Source organism: Capra hircus, unplaced genomic scaffold (assembly GCF_001704415.2).
Source record: "Capra hircus breed San Clemente unplaced genomic scaffold, ASM170441v1, whole genome shotgun sequence".
Lineage (NCBI taxonomy): Eukaryota > Metazoa > Chordata > Mammalia > Artiodactyla > Bovidae > Capra > Capra hircus.
Genome location: NW_017189896.1, coordinates 144,200 through 160,943, shown reverse-complemented (window position 1 = coordinate 160,943; position 16,744 = coordinate 144,200). Strand labels below are relative to the sequence as shown.

Genomic DNA, 16,744 nt, shown 5'->3' with positions numbered 1-16,744 from the left:
GCTAAATCAGGGAACGTTGTCCTCAAGTTTTACTTGTTAAGAATTAGAATGAAGTATTAGGAAGAAAGGTTGATTTCACATGTTCAGTTTTCTTGAAACACGATTGGTTGTGTCAGTTTGAATTTCTGAAACGTGATTGAGTTTGGTGTTTGGGCGTGTAATCATTTCTCAGGCAGTAACGACAAACAGCGTGATCCTCAGTTGGCAACAGCGATCGGTGTGATTGAGGCACATGGTACGTCTCAGCGTTTCACAAGGAAGTAGCACTGTGACGTTTGGATCCAGAAGGAAGTGCTTGCCTCGCTCTCCTCTCTTTCCCTCTTGCATCCTCATCCTGCCGCTGATAGCGCCCCAGCAGAGTCCTTCACGCGGTTGCAGGACGTGGTGACGGGCCGTGCCCTCTGTCACAGGGGTCTGGAGAGCGATCCCAGGATTTCCCCTGACACGCAGGTCCTTCCAGCGGCGGATCGGGCTGCTCGGGTCCTGGCTGCGATTCCGCCTCTCGGATGTTCGGCCCCCCTCTCGCTGTGTGGCCCTGGCCCTGCCTCGCCTCGTGTGTGGGGCCGGGAGAAGCCTGCCCGTGCTGCCCTCGTGTTGACGGTGCGGGAACGCGCGCCTTCCTGCCATCCGGGGCCTCTGAGCCACGCCTGTCCTTGGAGGCTGCTTCCGAGGTGGGGGGCTTCTCACCTGGCAGACCCTGGACTTGGGGGAATGACGGGCCAGCAGGGGCGCTGTGCGAAGCGGGCGCCGGGCGCAGCCCCGGCCGGCTTTCGAGGCTTGGAGGGGCCCCGGCGCGTGGCCTCGGACTCTGGGTCCGGAGCTCTGCGGAGGCCTGGCTGACGGCGCCTCGGCGAGCCTGTGTGCCCGGCTCCGGGTTGCCAGGTGAGCTCCAAGACACCGGCTGCACGTCCATCGCGGGTGAGAGCGAATGCTTCTAGTCCAGGAGCGTCGCAGAGGCTGCCGGACGGCGCGCGGCGAGGCGTGCTGCGGTCCCAGGGCCGCAGGACGGGCCCGGGGCAGGGGCGCAGCGCGGCTGCCGGGCAGCGTGGCTGCGGGCGGGAGTGGGCACGCCCTGCGCTGAGAGGCGGCTGGGGCGAAGACGGGGGCTCCAGGCTGTGCTGCCCTCCTGGCGTGGACGCTGGAAGAGGCTGCAGGAGGGGTGGGCACCGCCTGTCCTGGGGGCTGGAACCTGTCGCCCCTGGGGTTCTGTGTCCCGCCGCACCTGAGACTGAGGAGGGTGGCCCGTCGTGGGGAGCCTGGGCGGCCGGCTGCGGGAGGCTCCCGTGAGAGTGGGGGGTGACCTGCTGTGTGTGGAATCCCCGGCGCAGCGGCCCGCTGGCAGGGGGCCCTCAGGGTTTAGTCCCCCGCCTTCCCTCTCGCCGGTGAGCCGTCGGGGGACTGGACCTAGTGGCTTCGCACCGTCCGTCTGGGGGTGAGCCGTCCGGGGACTGGGCCTAGTGGCTTCGCACCGTCCGTCTGGGGGTGAGCCGTCGGGGGACTGGACCTAGTGGCCTCGCACCGTCCGTCTGGGGGGGGGGGGGGGGGGGGGGGGGGTGAGCCGTCGGGGGACTGGACCTAGTGGCCTCGCACCGTCCGTCTGGGGGTGAGCCGTCGGGGGGGGGGGGGGGGGGGCGGGGGACTGGACCTAGTGGCCTCGCACCGTCCGTCTGGGGGTGAGCCGTCCGGGGACTGGACCTAGTGGCCTCGCACCGTCCGTCTGGGGGTGAGCCGTCGGGGGACTGGACCTAGTGGCCTCGCACCGTCCGTCTGGGGGTGAGCCGTCCGGGGACTGGACCTAGTGGCCTCGCACCGTCCGTCTGGGGGTGAGCCGTCGGGGGACTGGACCTAGTGGCCTCGCACCGTCCGTCTAGGGGTGAGCCGTCGGGGGACTGGACCTAGTGGCCTCGCACCGTCCGTCTGGGGGTGAGCCGTCCGGGGACTGGACCTAGTGGCCTCGCACCGTCCGTCTGGGGGTGAGCCGTCGGGGACGGACCTAGTGCCCCCGTCCGCGGGGACTGGGCCTAGTGGCTTCGCACCGTCCGTCTGGGGGTAGGTCGTCCGGGGACTGGGCCTAGTGGCTTCGCACCGTCCGTCTGGGGGTGAGCCGTCGGGGGACTGGGCCTAGTGGCTTCGCACTGTCCGTCTGGGGGTGAGCCGCCGGGGGACTGGACCTAGTGGCCTCGCACCGTCCGTCTGGGGGTGAGCCGTCCGGGGGATTGGACCTAGTGGCTTCGCACCGTCCGTCTGGGGGTAGGTCGTCCGGGGACTGGACCTAGTGGCTTCGCACCGTCCGTCTGGGACCGTGGGTCTGCCCGGCAGCAAGCGAGGAGACCACCGGGGGCGCAGTCGGCGCAAGCCCCTGCGCTCCCCACACCTCCTTCTGGGGGATGAGGGAGAGCTGCCTCTGAGCGGTCCTTTCCCAGGAAGCGCGGTTGGAAATCGGGTGTGGCTGGCCTGTGTCATATCATAGCCGTTCCTGTCCTTCCAGCCTGCTCTGTTGGGTCGGCTTTCTCAGCTCAACAGGATGTCTGTGCAGATGAGAGACCCTATTTATGGTCTTCTGCACAGAGACGAGCATCTTCCTTCCCTCCTGGGTTTGAACCAGGCTTTTTGTGCCAAAGTTTTTCAGCCTTGACGCGGTTGATTTTTGGGGGAGGAGTGTCCTTGACTTGTAGGATGTTCAGCAGCATCCCAGCTGTGACAACCCACGGTGTCTCCTGACAGTGCCGAGTGTCCCCTGGAGGGCGTGGTGACCACTGCCTTATCCTCCGTGGACAAAGAGAAGAGTGATCCTTTCGGGTTTCTACGAATTTTCATTTCATCTAATCAGCGAAACACTCACTGAAAAACGACCTCATTTTTATTAAACTGAACTCAAGGTCTAATCCATTTCAACTCAATTTGGGAAGGCTTTTTTTGTGCCATTGGCAAAACATTTCTCAAATCTAAAATTTTTAGCTTTTTTAAAAGGGGTTTATTACATTGCTGCTGCTGCTGCTGCTAAGTCGCTTCAGTCGTGTCCGCCTCTGTGCGACCCCGTAGACGGCAGCCCACCAGGCTCCCCGTCCCTGGGACTCTCCAGGCAAGAACACCGGAGTGGGCTGCCATTTCCTTCTCCAGTGCGCGAAAGTGAAAAGGGAAAGTCGCTCAGTCGTGTCCGACTCTTTGCGACCCCACAGACGGCAGCCCACCAGGCTCCCCTGTCCATGGGATTTTCCAGGCAAGAGCACTATTGTTATATTTGAATAATTAGTGAATTACAAAAAATGTTTCTTTCTGTATTTCAGAGTTTAAAATGTTCAAATATATCGAATTGGTATTTTTAATTAAAAGTATGGCTGACAGTTTATTTTATAAATACAGTATTGTGCAATTTTGTAACTGCCTGCCAAAAATCTGAGCGTAAAGCCATGGTTTGAAAGGATCATGAATAAACATTTTCTTTTTGTAAATATTCAAAAACCTTGGCTGAGCAGGGAAAGGAGACTCAAATTTTCTTGCATTCTGGGAGTTTGAACTTTGGGAACTGATTTGTTTTGGACTGAATCTGGAGGAATCATCTGTGTACTATAGCCAGAAATTCTTTTAGGCTGTCTTTTTCCAGCCTTGTCACTTATCTGGAATGTTAAGTATTGGCAGTAGTTTAACGGTCTTTTAGTAGCTTATATTAAAAAAAGAGAAGGTCTCCAGAAATGGATCTGAAGAGGTCTTAGTATATGATTAGGGTTTGTTTCTGTTTTTGTTACTCTTTGCAAAGCAGTAAGAAGACGACTTACAGTTCTAAGTTTGAAAAAATGCAGGGAGCTTCTCGCTGTTTCCAGATATTCCCTTGTGTTAAACCCTGCAGAATAACGGAAATCGTGAATTAGTATGAGTGACTTTTTCTGTGGCCAGAGCAAAGAGAGACAGACGTGCACGTTTGGACTTTTGTTGCTAGTAGTTGGCGCCTCTCCCTCGTGTCCTGTCAGCAGTTGGAGTTTAGTGACGAGCTCAGACTCAGGGCGACCGCTTCCCTACCTCTCTGGCCTCCGTCTCTTCTCTTCCAGGCACGCAGGGTGGCTTCTGATCACATGTGCTGGTCTGGGCAGCACAGCCCTGCCCCGGCAGCCCGCCCTGGGCTTTAAACAGCAGCACCAGCAGAGCGTCTCCCCCGCCTCGTTGCTGTCTGACTCTCTGCCCTTCACAAAGCTGCATTTTTGAAATGTTCTTCGTCCTTGTCTCCTACTCAGCCTTTCATTCCATCCAAGTGACATCTGACTTCTCTCCAGCCTTCCCCGAGGAGCGCTGTGGGCCCTGCTCGCCGTTGCCCCTCCTGCTCGACTCCAGCGCCCACCCAGGCACGTGGCAGACCCCTCCCCGCCAGCGTGGCCAGGCAGAGAGGAGGTGGCTCTGAGGGGCAGGGGTGGGAATGGGAGAGGGGCTGCTTTTTTGTTTCCCTTCCTCTGGCCAGGAGGGCACTTGGAGGGGAGTGCGCGCTTGGTTAGCGGTGGAGGTGGAGGAGAGGCCCGTCGGAAGGCCGCCTCTCCGTGGGGCCAGAGTCTGCGTCTCTGGTTTCTGGGAGCAGGGAGAACACCTGCGAAACGTGCACATTGGTCGATGGCCTCACCCTGATTGTAGGCAGGCAGTAAAATCTGTCTTAAAAATGAGAACATTTCATTTTCTCTATCCTTCCCCTTCCCTCTCCCCACTGCCAGTCATGGTTGGTTCTCTCTGTGAGCCTTTTAAATGTTTATTTTTATTATAACATGGAGTTGCAAAGAGTCGGACATGACTGAAGCGACTGAGCGGCAGCAACGTAGACCTTTAAAAACCTTGGCTCGCGATACTGTACACCTGTAGTTTACGTAATGTTCGCGCTGAGTCGCTTCAGTCGTGTCCGACTCTTTGTGACCCCATGGACTGTAGCCCGCCAGGCCCGTCTACCCGTGGGATTCCCGGGCAAGAACGCTGGAATGGGTTGCCATTTCCTCCTCCAGGGGACCTTCCCGACCCGGGGGTCAGACCCGCATGTCTCACGTCTCCTGCTTTGACAGGCAGGTTCTTTACCACCAGTGCCACCTGGGAGGCCAAGCTTACGTGACAGTGAGTGGCAACTTTTGCTTCTATTAAAGATGGACCTGAAGGAACGTCCGTGGTGGCTCAGTGGACCAAAATCCTCCCGGCAGTGCAAGGGACACGGGTTTGGTCCCTGGTCTGAGAAGACCCCACGCGCCGTGGAGCAGCCAAGCCTGCGCGAGCTGCGTGCGCTCCAGCACTGCTGAGCCCGTGGCCTCGGCTGCCGAAGCCTGGAGTCGGACGCGCTGGAGCGCGGGACGCCCCTCCAAGCCTGCTTTCTTTATGTACGTCTTTACATGTACTTTCTGGTCGTGTGGGAGGATTCACAGAAAGATTGAAACACGGCCGTGTTGAGGAATCCAGAATAGGAAGTCGTCTGCTGCATTGTGATGTGTTTAATTAAAACGTTTCTAATTGAAGTTCTTTTCAGCATTTTGTTTGATTTTGTAGTACTCATGATTTTATCAATTGGCTATTTGTTTTGATATATTTAACAACATTTGCTCACAGGCTTCAATTTAGTTTGCTAAATTTCCGTTTTCCCTTGACAGTGATTCCCTCTCAGTGTTTTAAGTCTCTTTTCTTAATTTAAAATTGTAATATTCTTACATTTTGATTGTGGAGTTTGTGAAGTAAGAGGGAGAGATATATTTAGATTGCTTGGATTGAAACCTTTTTTGGAATTTTAGTGGAGTGTTATCAATGTATAACATAAAAACACCATAGCTAATACCAAACACCATGATTTAAACACCAAAGCAGTTTCCTTTTTTTTTTTTTTTTTTCAGTGGTTCTGATTCCTGGTTCTGAGAGTGTGAATTATGAGATAGAAGGTTTGGATTTCTGTTGCTCCTCATCCATCCTCCTGGCCTTACCAACAAGGTCCCCAGAGTCAGCGTGACTTTCTCAGGGCTGTGCAGGCGGATCTGGGGCCTCAGTCCCGGTCTCCTGATTACCCTTCCAGGGAACGCCCCGGCCCCCGCCCACGTACTTTCAGTGTTTCCTGATATGTGATTTTCAGTGGGAAAGAACCAGAGCAAGTCGTGTTTGTTGACATCTGTGTGCCACAGTGTATAATTTAATGACGTAGTGAGTGAGAATAATCTTCAGTCATTTCTGATGAAGGGTTTCTGTGACAGAGAGTCCTTTGAGTTGCTGCTTTTGTTTTAATAAGGCATTAGTCATACTTGGGGCGTGCAGTGTGTTGTTATAAATTATGACAGCTCACAGTTGTGCCATCCTTGCTGTGGGCCACCCTGCTAAGTACTGGGGGTTCATTATTTCATTTAATCCTCCCCAAATTCTCATCAGGTGGGTAGCACTATTACCATCCCATTTTATAGATGAGACTGAGCTTTCAGAGAGGCTGACTTACCTGCCTCAGGATACAGATTTGATCAGACACCGCAGGCGGGGCGGCCTCCCAGTGGCGGCGGTGTGGTCACTAAGGCATGCCCGGCTCCTGCGAGCCCAGGGACTGGAGCCCTCCAGGCAGGAACACTGGAGTGGGCTGCCATTTCCTTCTCCAAGGGGTCTTCCCGACCCAGGGATCGAACCCACATCTCCTGTGTCCTGTATTGCAGGCAGATTCTTTACCAACTGAACCATCAGGAGAATCTCCCAATACTGTTTTCTTCAAATAACACGGCGGATCTAAAAAATGACCTTTTTTAGGGACTCCCTGGTGGTTCAGCGGTCAGGGCTTCGTGCTCCTGCTGCTGGGAGCAGGGGCTCGATCCCTGGTCCGGGAACTAGGAAGCTGCGAGCCTGGAGCCTCGAAGTGTGTCCTAAATAAATAAGTCAATACAAACTATCAATTAAGTAACAATTCCGTTTTTCTTTACTGAGCCCGGCAGCCTGTGAGATCTTAGTTCCCCCAACCAAGCACCAACCAGGCCCCCCGCAGTGAAAGTGCAGAGTCTTAGGCACTGGCGCACAGGGAGGGCCCCACGGTCCATTTCAGTAGTTGCAGATGCCAGCGCACCAAGTGTAACGGGGGTGGGGGGGGCGGCGGCGCACCGAGTGTAACGGGGGAGAGTGGTTCTGTGGTTGTGGGGGGGACTGGGCGGTGCACAGAGCTCTTCAAAGGAGGGAGCGGCGAGAGGTCAGGACCCTGGCGCGGCTCCCCGCGGGAGGCCGGCCCCTGTGGTCACCACGCGGGCTCCTGGCGGGCGCCGTGCCGGGCCTGGCAGTGCTGCTTGCCAGGGGTGGCCTCAGAGCGCCCTCGTGGTTCCCAGGACAGTCCTCTCAGGGAGGAGCCTTCTTGATGCAGGGCGGTGACAATTAAGGTAAATTCTTCTGGGCCTTTAGGCATTATTTCTGAAACTTGGTTAGTGTGCTTTCTATGGGTGGACGGTTGGGGAGGGTGGAGTTTCTGAATCACTGAGAAAAATTGCCGTCCCCAATCCTGGGATCTTGCTACACTTTTCTGACCTTTGAGCCCTGGTGAAATAACTTCTAGAACAGGCATGGTGGGGTTTTTGTTCTCTTCCTTGGTCTGCACGTGTTGTTTTGTGTAGTAACTCTGTAAATTGGGTTTTATCAACTCTTCTCTGTAGGAAAGGAAGCAGCCCGAGCGTGAGCCCCGCTGGAAGCCCAGTGCTGTGTGCTGTTTTGAGGCCCGAGCTTGGGGGTGTGGGGTCTGTGATTCATCCCCTGCCCTCACCCCTGTTTTGCTCTCTGCCTGTGACGTCGTCATCAGTTGCGAGAACTGCATTAAATTAGAAGGATTCTGGAGTCAGGAGGTAACCAACCGTCGGGTTTCCTGAAAGTCCAGCCCCCTTTTGCTTTAGGTGAGGATCCTGATTGGACAAATTGCTTGGATTGAAAACAGCACTTTTTACAGGGAGAACTAATGGGCTTCAAGTCAGAATCGGAATTTCAGAACGCCTCCAAGGCTGGGCCTTCAGCTGAGTGTGACCAGATGGTAGTTCCAACAGGGGCAGGTGTGGGTCTCTTTCGGAATGTGAGTGACACAGCCGCGGAAAGGAGGACGGTGGGGCGTTCACTGCTCACTTCCTTCAGTGTGTCTGTGTGTCTGGAAATATTCATGCTAAAATGTTATTGGGGAGAAAGGAAAGCAGCTTAGCAGGAGTGTGTGTGCAGGGCCTTGTAGTGTTGGTGGCCGTGAGCTGAGCCTGAGCCTCTGGTGGCTCCTGGCCTCGTGCAGCTTTTTCTTGCGTTAAGCGAGGCCCCGTCTGGAAGGGGAGGTGGGAGCAGGCCGGGCTCTGCTTGCAGGCCGGGCCCTCCAGCGTCTGGGAGGCAGGCATGCAGCCCGTGAGGGGAGCGCATGCTGGCCTTCAGATCCAGGCGAGCCATGGGTCGGGGGAGCTTCTGAGCGTGGAGCTCGCTCCCGGGGCAGCGAGGCCCTTCCAGGCCCTCTCCCCGAGCCCCTCCGTGTGCCCTCGACCTGCCCTGCACGGCCCCAGGTTTCCCTGTAGGAAGGACCCGTCAGGGCGGTGCCGCCTTCAACCCTCAGCCCCCTTCTCTGTTCTGAGCAGATTCAGGTCTGCGGGGGCCTGTGCGGTCGCCACCTCTGCCCTGCGCCTCCCCCCCTGCTCCCGCCTCAGCCTGCACATGTACAGATGGCGGGTTTCAGTGGGATTTGTAAAGGGTGGCCCCTACTCACTTAGGCACCTCATTCTTCCCCCGGGCTGTGGGCCCCTGAAAAGTAGGTGCAGGTGGAGTTGTGTCCGCCTCTTTGCGACCCCATGGGCTGTAGCCCGCCAGGCTCCTCCGTCCATGGGATTTCCCAGGCCACAGTACTGGAGTGGGCTGCCATTTCTTTCTCTAGGAGATCTTCCCGACCCAGGGCTTGAACCCGGGTCTCCCACATTGCAGGCAGGCGGTTTATCGCCCGAGCCACCAGGGAAAGGTAGGTATTTGTGTCTTAGTCAGCGTAGGGTGTCCCTGCATTTATTTGTGCCTCGTTGCACTTGCTTCCTGCGGTGACCCAACGCAAGAGCACATGACCCAAGGAGGGTCTTGGAAGGAAGGAAGGGAAAGCCCAGACCCTACCGTCCTCCCCTCCCCCACGTTGTGACTATCAGCGGAACAGCGTCCCCTGCGTCCCCTCCTCCCCTCAGGGAGCCGGTGTCTGCCCTGCTCGCCCAGTCGTGAAATGGCCCGCAGGACCCCGTCCCGCTGCCTGTACGCCGGGTGTGAAAGTGGGCTGAGGACCCGGCTCGGCAGCGGCTCTCCCTTGAGCTGGGCCGCTGTTCTGACAGCGTCTCCCTCTGATAAACTCTATTTCCCTCTCATCGTGTCTTAGATCTGGAAAGTCTTTTCCAGCCCGCGCCTGGACCTCGACACTTGGCAGAGAACTCGTGTGTGGCTCGTCTTGGCACAAAATGCAAGCTCAGTGCCTGTTGAGGAGCAGTGCCTCGCCTCCTGACTCAGTGGTCAGCACGTCCGCGCTCGGGCAGGGCGGGCCCTGTGGGGTTTCCGGTGCGTGGCCTCCAGGGACCTTTGCATTTTTAAGAGCCGCGGTTCGACTTGCTTGCAGTGTTTGATGTGCTACGTGTGGAAGGCGGGGCGGCCCTTTGTTTTCCCTCGGTGATTCCTGGTACCTGTAGAGGGCACGCCCACTTCCTGTGTCGCTGGGGATGTGTAATTAGCTTTAGGCCGGGCTCCTGGAGCGGTCAGTCCTGTCCAGGAACATCCTGGTGAGAGGTCTGGCCACCCAGGCTGAGCGCGGGCGCATTTCTATAAATGGGAGCAGTTGTCTCTCTGCCCTTGCCTAGCAAAGAGTTCTTTAAAATGAAACAGTCACAGGTCTCTACAGATTAATAGGGTCGTGGCTCAGGTGTTCACAGTTACAGCTGTGACATAATTATGCCTTCAAAATGAAAAAGATGGGTCAAGAGTACCAGCACTGACCCCTAGGATGAGTAGACAGTCTGGAAGGGGCGGACCGAGGGTGTAGTTTCAGGATGTTGCGTCTTATTCATCTCTCGCAAACTCTTTGCTAGGATAAAAGCCGCGTGTTCCCGAGGAGGCACTGTGTGTGGTTGCCTTGGAGGCCGTCTGGGTGAGGGCTTGGACGGGGACTGCTGTTGCTGAAGAGTGGCTGGCCGGGGAGCCGCCCCGTCCACTCCGCCTGGGCCTCAGGGACTGTGCTGGGCGAGGCGCCTGCCCTCGGGGGCTCTGGGCGTCGGCGTCTTCCCCTGTTGCGTGGGCAGAGCATATATTCTGATATTTTTATTTTTAAGAAATGTTTACTATTTTAAGAAACAGTACTTGAGAAAGGCAAGTGACACGCCTTGTGGATGACTGCTATTTGAGCTTGTCCTGAGCACATGCAGAGGCCCAGCATCCATCCTGCTCTGTGAGGAGAGTTGCTTTTTATTCCCGCACACTTGACTTCGCTGGGTTGGAGCTGGTGTCGCCCTGTTGGGGGAGGCGCCTTGTCTGTGTGCGGCTCTTGAGCCCTGGCGGGGTGCCGCGTGTGTCTATGTGGATGCTGTGTGTGTGTGCGTGCCGCGTGTGTGCGGGGGTGCCGCGTGTGTCTATGTGGGTGCTGCGTGTGTGCGGGGTGCTGCGTGTGTGTGCGCGTGCCGCGTGTGTGCGGGGTGCCGCGTGTGTGCGGGCCTCGAGGCCGCTTCGCTGCTCCCCTAGACCCTGCCAGACCCAGGCTTCCGGTGAGCAGTCCCTGCCCCTCAGCCTGGTGCAGGCGGCCAGGGTCCCTGGTCACCCTGCTTTGGAGGACGCTTGCCCTTAATAGGGGTCATTTTAGAAAGTTGTAGCTGGTTTTTTTTCCTGGCCTGTCTCAGCAGTTGGTGGACACTGCTGCATTTCCCCGGTGGGGTCCCTGGAATTCTAGGCGCAGCGAAGTGGCAGTTCTGCAGCATAAGAACTCCTCCTGAGACCTGAGAGGCTTGGGAGCACCTTGCTAAATTGTTTATGTGGATAGAAACAAACAAACTTATGACTGAGTCTAAAACCTTGCTGCACCAAGAAAGCTTTTTTAAAGTATACTTTTTTGGTCCATGTGGAATTTTCCAAGATTGCAATTACTGTAGACACCGAGGGGAAATTGTTCTGTTCTCAGCTTTCTGAAGTATGTTAGGGTTCTCCGGAGAGAGGTGGAGAAGGCAGTGGCAACCCACTGCAGCTTTCTTGCTTGGAGAATCCCACGGACTCCCTGTCGGGCTCCGCTTTGCGTGCGGCCGCAAGAGCTGGACATGACTTAGCAGCCAGAGAGAGAACCATCAGGACGGGAGCAGCCTTGCTCAAAGGGGCTGGCTTCCGCAGTGATGGGGGCTGAGCCGTCCCAAGGCCTGCAGTTGGCAGGCTGGGCCCCCCCGAGAGTTGGTGGCAGAAGCCACCCGCTTCCCAGCTCTCGCCAGTGAGGGGGAGTTCCGTCAGACTCCAGCCTTTTTGTTCTGTTCAAGTCTTGGCTTGGTTGGGTAAGGCCCACAGACGTTAAGGAGAGCAGTAAGCTTCCCCCACCCAGTGAATTCAGTTATTGGTCTCAATCAGAAATGCCCTTACACCCAGAATACTGTTCGGCAAAATGTCCGGCGCCCCGCAGCTTAAGTTGACAGGTTAGCCATGTCCCACAAGTGTGGCTCCCCTTCAGAAAATGACACTGCCGAGAGCGCGCGTGGGGGGCAGCGCGCGTGGGGGGCAGCGTGCGCCTGAGGCGCAGGGCTTGGGCCCAGGTCAGGACTGTGGTGCCTGTCATAGCGATGCAGCTCAGAGCTGTGGGTGTCTGACTGGTTAGTCCCCAGTATACTCTTGCTTGAACAGTTATGTGTCGAAATTCAGGTGTGTTTTACCATAAATCGTTTTCACAGTGTTGGCACATTGTGTAGATGTTTTTAGAAAGAATGCGTGTAATGAGTAGGTTGTCTCTGGACTTCATTTCAGCAGTAAAGGTGTGCTTACGTATCTGGTAGAGAGAGGGCACCCGGGTCCGGCGGGGAGAACCGCGGGCCCAGCAGCGTGCCCAGACCCCACGTTGCCAGTCCCCCGGGCCAGTCTGTCCGCGTCTCAGCCCTGAGAGCTGCTGCTGTGCTGGTCTCTCAGACTCCTACACAGCGCAGTCCTCCTCTTTATCTTGCCAGGCACTGCGTGGCATCGGGGTCTGCTGTCCAGAGGTTCTGGTTTGATGCCATCAGTCTCCCTAAAGAGTAGCATTATTCAGAAGCAATTCACGTGCCACACAGCTCACCCACTAAAATGTAAAGTTTGGGAATCATCTGGCGATTCAGCATTTAGAGCTGCCTGCTTTCACTGCCGAGGGCCCGAGGTCAAGCCCTAAGCTGGGGAACTGAGATCCCGGAAGCCTCACAGTGCGGCCAAAAAAAGATAAAAATTCAGTGGTTTTTAGTATAGTCACAGGGTTACCACCGTCACAGGCACATTTAGAATGTTTCATCCTGAAGAGAAACCTATACCCGTGAGCAGTTAGTCCTGTCTCCTTCCCCTGGGCACCTCGGCACGGCTTTCTGCCTCTGGGTTGGGTTTTTTTGGGGAATTTGTGTAAATGGGAGTCACAGAGTCCATGTTCACTGGGACCTGGCTGCTTTCATCTGGCACAGTGTTTTCAAGGCTCATCCATGTCGTGCCAGTTATACCCAAGGAGTAAATAGTTCATTGGCTGGATAGACCACGTTTGTGAGTGTGTGTGTGTCTCAGTCGTGTGTGACTCTTTGCGGCCCCGTGGGCTGTGGCCCACCTGGCTCCTCTGTCCATGGGATTCCTCAGGCAAGAATCCTGGAGCGGGTTGCTGTTTTCTACTCCAGGGGATCTTCCCGACCCAGGGATCGAACCCACCTCTCCAGGTGGATTCTTTACCACTGAGCCACCTGGGAAGCTGTTACATTCTGTTTATCCATTGTCAATTAATGGACGTTTAAAATTGAAACAAAAAGTTATCTGGTATGCAGAAAGCATGTAAGCAGAGAACTGTATGATTATGTGTGTCCAGTAAGTAACAAACACATGTTAATAAGTAAAGAGTTATTTAAATGCTAGCAAAGAATTCTGTCCTGGTTCAGTTGGCCATTTTTGAGGTTGTCCGGGTGTTTTCCTGTTTTTTTGACCATCATGCATAATATTCCCATGGACGTGTGTACCTAAGGTTTTGTGTGGACAAACGCTTTCCTTTCTCTTGGGTGCGCGTCCAGAAGTAGAGTTGCCGGGCCTGCGTTCAGCCCTCGAGGAGCCGCCAGGCAGTGTGTCTCTGCCCGCAGCCTGCGAGGCTCCAGTCACGCCACAGCCTCGCCAGCATGTCGGCAGCGCTCTCCTCGCTCGTGGCCACCCTCGTGAGTGGGGAGCGGCTGCTCACTTGGCTGAACCTCTGGGCAGAGGCAGCGGCAGTCGGCCTAGGTGGGTTTCGGTGCCCAGGAGCCATCCGTGCCCAGCACAGGTGGGCACAGGACAGCTTCATCGTTGCAGTAAGTTCCCCTGGGTTGTGCAGACCAGGGAAAAGTTTAGAGAGGGGGAGTGGGGCTGAGTGGTGTGGGAAGGAGGGCTGCCCTGGAATTTGGAGCAGAGAAGCTTCGGGGAACCACTGACGAGAGGCTTAGAAGGAGAAGGTGAGAGAAGGAAAGTGAGAGGCTGAGGGAGAGGAGCTTGGGGTCTTGATTTTTCTGCAAAGTCCACTTAGTGATGGGTCCAGCCCAGTTCTGTGCTCGTACAGGGGGAAGAGTGGAGTCGCTGGCTGGCAGGGTCCACATAGCCGTGCTGTGTGTGTCCCGGGAGGCGTCTGTCTGGGTCACTTTCGGTGTCTTCTGGGAGCCTGGATCCAGCAGCTGGTGGATCTGAACTTGAGGGAGCGTCGGCCTTGGGCCGAGTGCTCATGGGGTGCCGAAGAAGAAGGCCACAAGCTCGAGAGCAAGCAGGCGGTGATCTGATCCCCAAGTGCGGCATTTTCTGGAAGGAATAACCGAGAAGCTGGGGGACGGCTGGAGAGGAGCCAGAGGTCTCACCTTGCTTTGCTTGTGGTGTGTGGTGTTAGTCACAGCGTTCTGTTTGCTCTGAGGCCTTACCGAGGAGAGGTGGAGCGGGGCCCCTTCCTTCTGTCTCGCTGTTCCTGCCGCCAGGCCAGTCGGTACAGTTTGTGTCAGGCCGGGCAGGATGAATCTGGAGCGTCTGAGCGTAGTCTGGGTGAGGTGGTCGTTGAGGCTGTTGGAAGGAAGCTTTTCTCTTCCAAAAGGTTAGTCTGTAAGTGTCCCTTTAGTTTTAATAGTGTGTAGAAACCTTCCCAAAACAGACCAGCCTCTCTTTCGTGCTCAGCGTCGCTGTGTGTAAAGGCCCTCACGCTCGCGGCAGGCTTCCGCTGCTGTCCGTCCTGTCACTTTCTTTACCCAGACCCGGCCAACGTGTCTTTCCAGACGCGGTCTCACTGCAGAGACTGCTCTCCGGCTCTGCTAATAGCGAGACTCTGGGCGGTTGTCTGGCCACAGTTCTGTGTGCTCTCTGTTACCCCAGGTCCTCTAAGCTGTGAAATCCAGTCTGTTCCAATTAGGTGGAAGGTTTCCCGTCACGGTTCTTACAGGTGTATCGAATGCCCTTACTTTCTGAATGAAACGTTGAGTCTTACGTTCTGATAAGGCATTTTGGAGCTTCCTCTTGATGAAAGAGATGTGCTGGGAAGCATATTTGGATCCTGATGTTGGAGTTTCTGGGCTGCTCTGCTGGTTTTCGTGGAATGCCACAGCCCATAGTTGAACCTAGGACTGTGCTGGGTGATTTGGAGAGCGCGATCACTGTGGAGACCTGTGACCCGGTTCATTCTCACTGCCAGGACGGTCGTGGCTTCTCTGCAGGTGCGCAGTGGTGGTGCTTCTGTTAGAGGCCTGGGGTCTTCTTTGTGCTGAGAGAGCTGGAATGCACAGAGTAACTGCTGATCAGTAGGACTCAAGAAGGAAGTGCGTTCTGGTAGTGGCGTCTAGCTTTCAGACGTTTCTATTTCTTGGTAAGGTCCTTCTAAAACAAATTTCTGAAGCGCTCGCTTGCAGTCTTGTTCTCGGTGTAACGCTGTTTCTCTCCACAGATTCGCCTGTGAATGCGTCACGAAGAGGCAGCCGAGAATGAAGAGAGCAGGCAGGAGCGCCGGCTCAGCACCTAAGGTGTCGGGGACAAGCAGAGCGCAGGCAGCGGACAAAGCCAGGCCCGAGAGCAGCTGCTCCGCCTCTGCGGGCAGCAGGCCCGTGAAGCCTGGGGCCGCAGCAGCGTTGTTGAAGGTATTTGTGTGACGTGTTTGTGATCGGCGGGTGTAGGAGGAGCGTGTCTCCCTGTGAGGCCTGGCCTCCCCCACAAACGCCGTGTCGATTCGGCCTCTGCTGTGAACGGTGTGAAGGGGCTCGCGGTGTGGCGGGCTTCACTGGCGTTGGGCCCGTCGTTAGCAGCGACGCCAGGCGGCAGCTCGCCTGTGAGCAGGGCGCTGTGCCTCGGGGCAGGGCCCCCTTCCGGGAGCCCATGGAGCGCGGCGTGGAGGCGAGTCACCTGCAGAAACAGCTCGAGTGCCGAGAAACGGTCGGCCGTCTGGGCGAGCTGGAGAGCGGAGTGCGCCCCTTCCGGGAGGGAGATGCTGCTTCTGCCTGAGGAGGCTTGATGGGGTGCGCACGCGTACACGCTCTGGCCGGTTGGACGTTCCCGAACCCCGCACGGGTTCTTCCCGCCCCTCCCTTCATTACACCGCCGCGAAGGCTGTGCTGATCAGCCTTAATCCCATGTAGAGCCGGGAGGTGTTCGTGTAGTTAGAGCGTGGCTGGTGTTCTCGTTACGCCCCTTCCTTTGGAGGCTGGTTTGTTTCCTGTCAGTCGTGGGGAGTGAGGTGCTCGAGCCCAGCTTTGGGGGCAGGCCGGCCAGGCTGGCCTTGTGCGCCCTTTGGCTGTGGTCAGGGTGCAGCGGGGCGCGGGGCCTGGCTCAGGGCCGGGCCTTTGTGAGCGACGGCAGCAGGGCTTCTACGGCTCAGCCCGGGAAGCGTCCTCGGCCCACGGCTCGTCCCTGGCGGCGGCAGCCTCCGCGTGGTGCTCCCGGTGTTTCGGGAGGCTGGTCTGGTGCTTGGCTCAGTGGGCAGAGCCCCGTGGCCTTCTCCAGTCCTCCTCAGGCCGGAAGTTGCCGTGCCTGTCCTTCACTTGCTTGTCTCGGGGTGCAGGCTGTGCCTCTGCAGGAAGCGTGGAGCGCGCTGCTGCTTGTCTGACGGGGAGAAACCAGCGGCGCCCGAGACAGTCTGTCCAGAAGCCTCTGTCCACTCGGCTTCACGGACTGCGACTTAACTGTTTTAAGAAGCGCCGCGCAGGGACAGCTGATGAGGGGCTTCCTCGTATGTGTAGAAGATCTCACAGGAGGTGCTAGTTTTTCTCTCCCAAGGTTGTCGAACCTGAAGACAGACTCATCGCAGGGACTGGGAGATGCCCCGAGGTTTCTCCTCGCTGCGGCCCTGCTGAGGGCTGGGTGTCACCCTGTGACCCTGGGGCGATACCCGGAGTCGACCTTTGCCCTGCTTCTCCAGTCTGAATCAGCACGCTGAGCCATTTCCTCTGCGGCAGAGCTGCCTCTCCTATAGGAGAGCCGGGGTTTTCTGCCGGCCACTCGGTTGCTGGGCTGTCCTTGTTCGAGTACTGTGTAGCTGGATGACCTTGACTTTCGGGGCTGGAGGAGCAGGTTGAAGCGTTGGCACGGGGCGTGCACGCGGCCGGCCGGGCTGCCTCCTCCTCGCTGGCAGGCGGCGTCT

The 16,744-nt window shown here is 56.8% G+C and overlaps 1 protein-coding gene across 4 annotated transcripts in view; it reads left to right on the top strand.

Moving 5' to 3' along the window:
* SPECC1L (sperm antigen with calponin homology and coiled-coil domains 1 like) overlaps positions 1-16,744 on the top strand; it is an 85,122-nt gene that overhangs the window by 8,901 nt on the left and 59,477 nt on the right. For 3 of the 4 annotated variants that reach the window (XM_018044910.1, XM_018044908.1, XM_018044907.1), the window contains exon 2: positions 15,059-15,248. In XM_018044910.1, coding sequence (XP_017900399.1) covers positions 15,096-15,248 — 153 coding nt within the window. In that variant the 5' untranslated portion in view covers positions 15,059-15,095. Of the gene's footprint in view, positions 1-5,195; positions 5,340-15,058; positions 15,249-16,744 lie in introns of those variants that run through there. The other variant, XM_018044909.1, reaches the window with a different exon arrangement.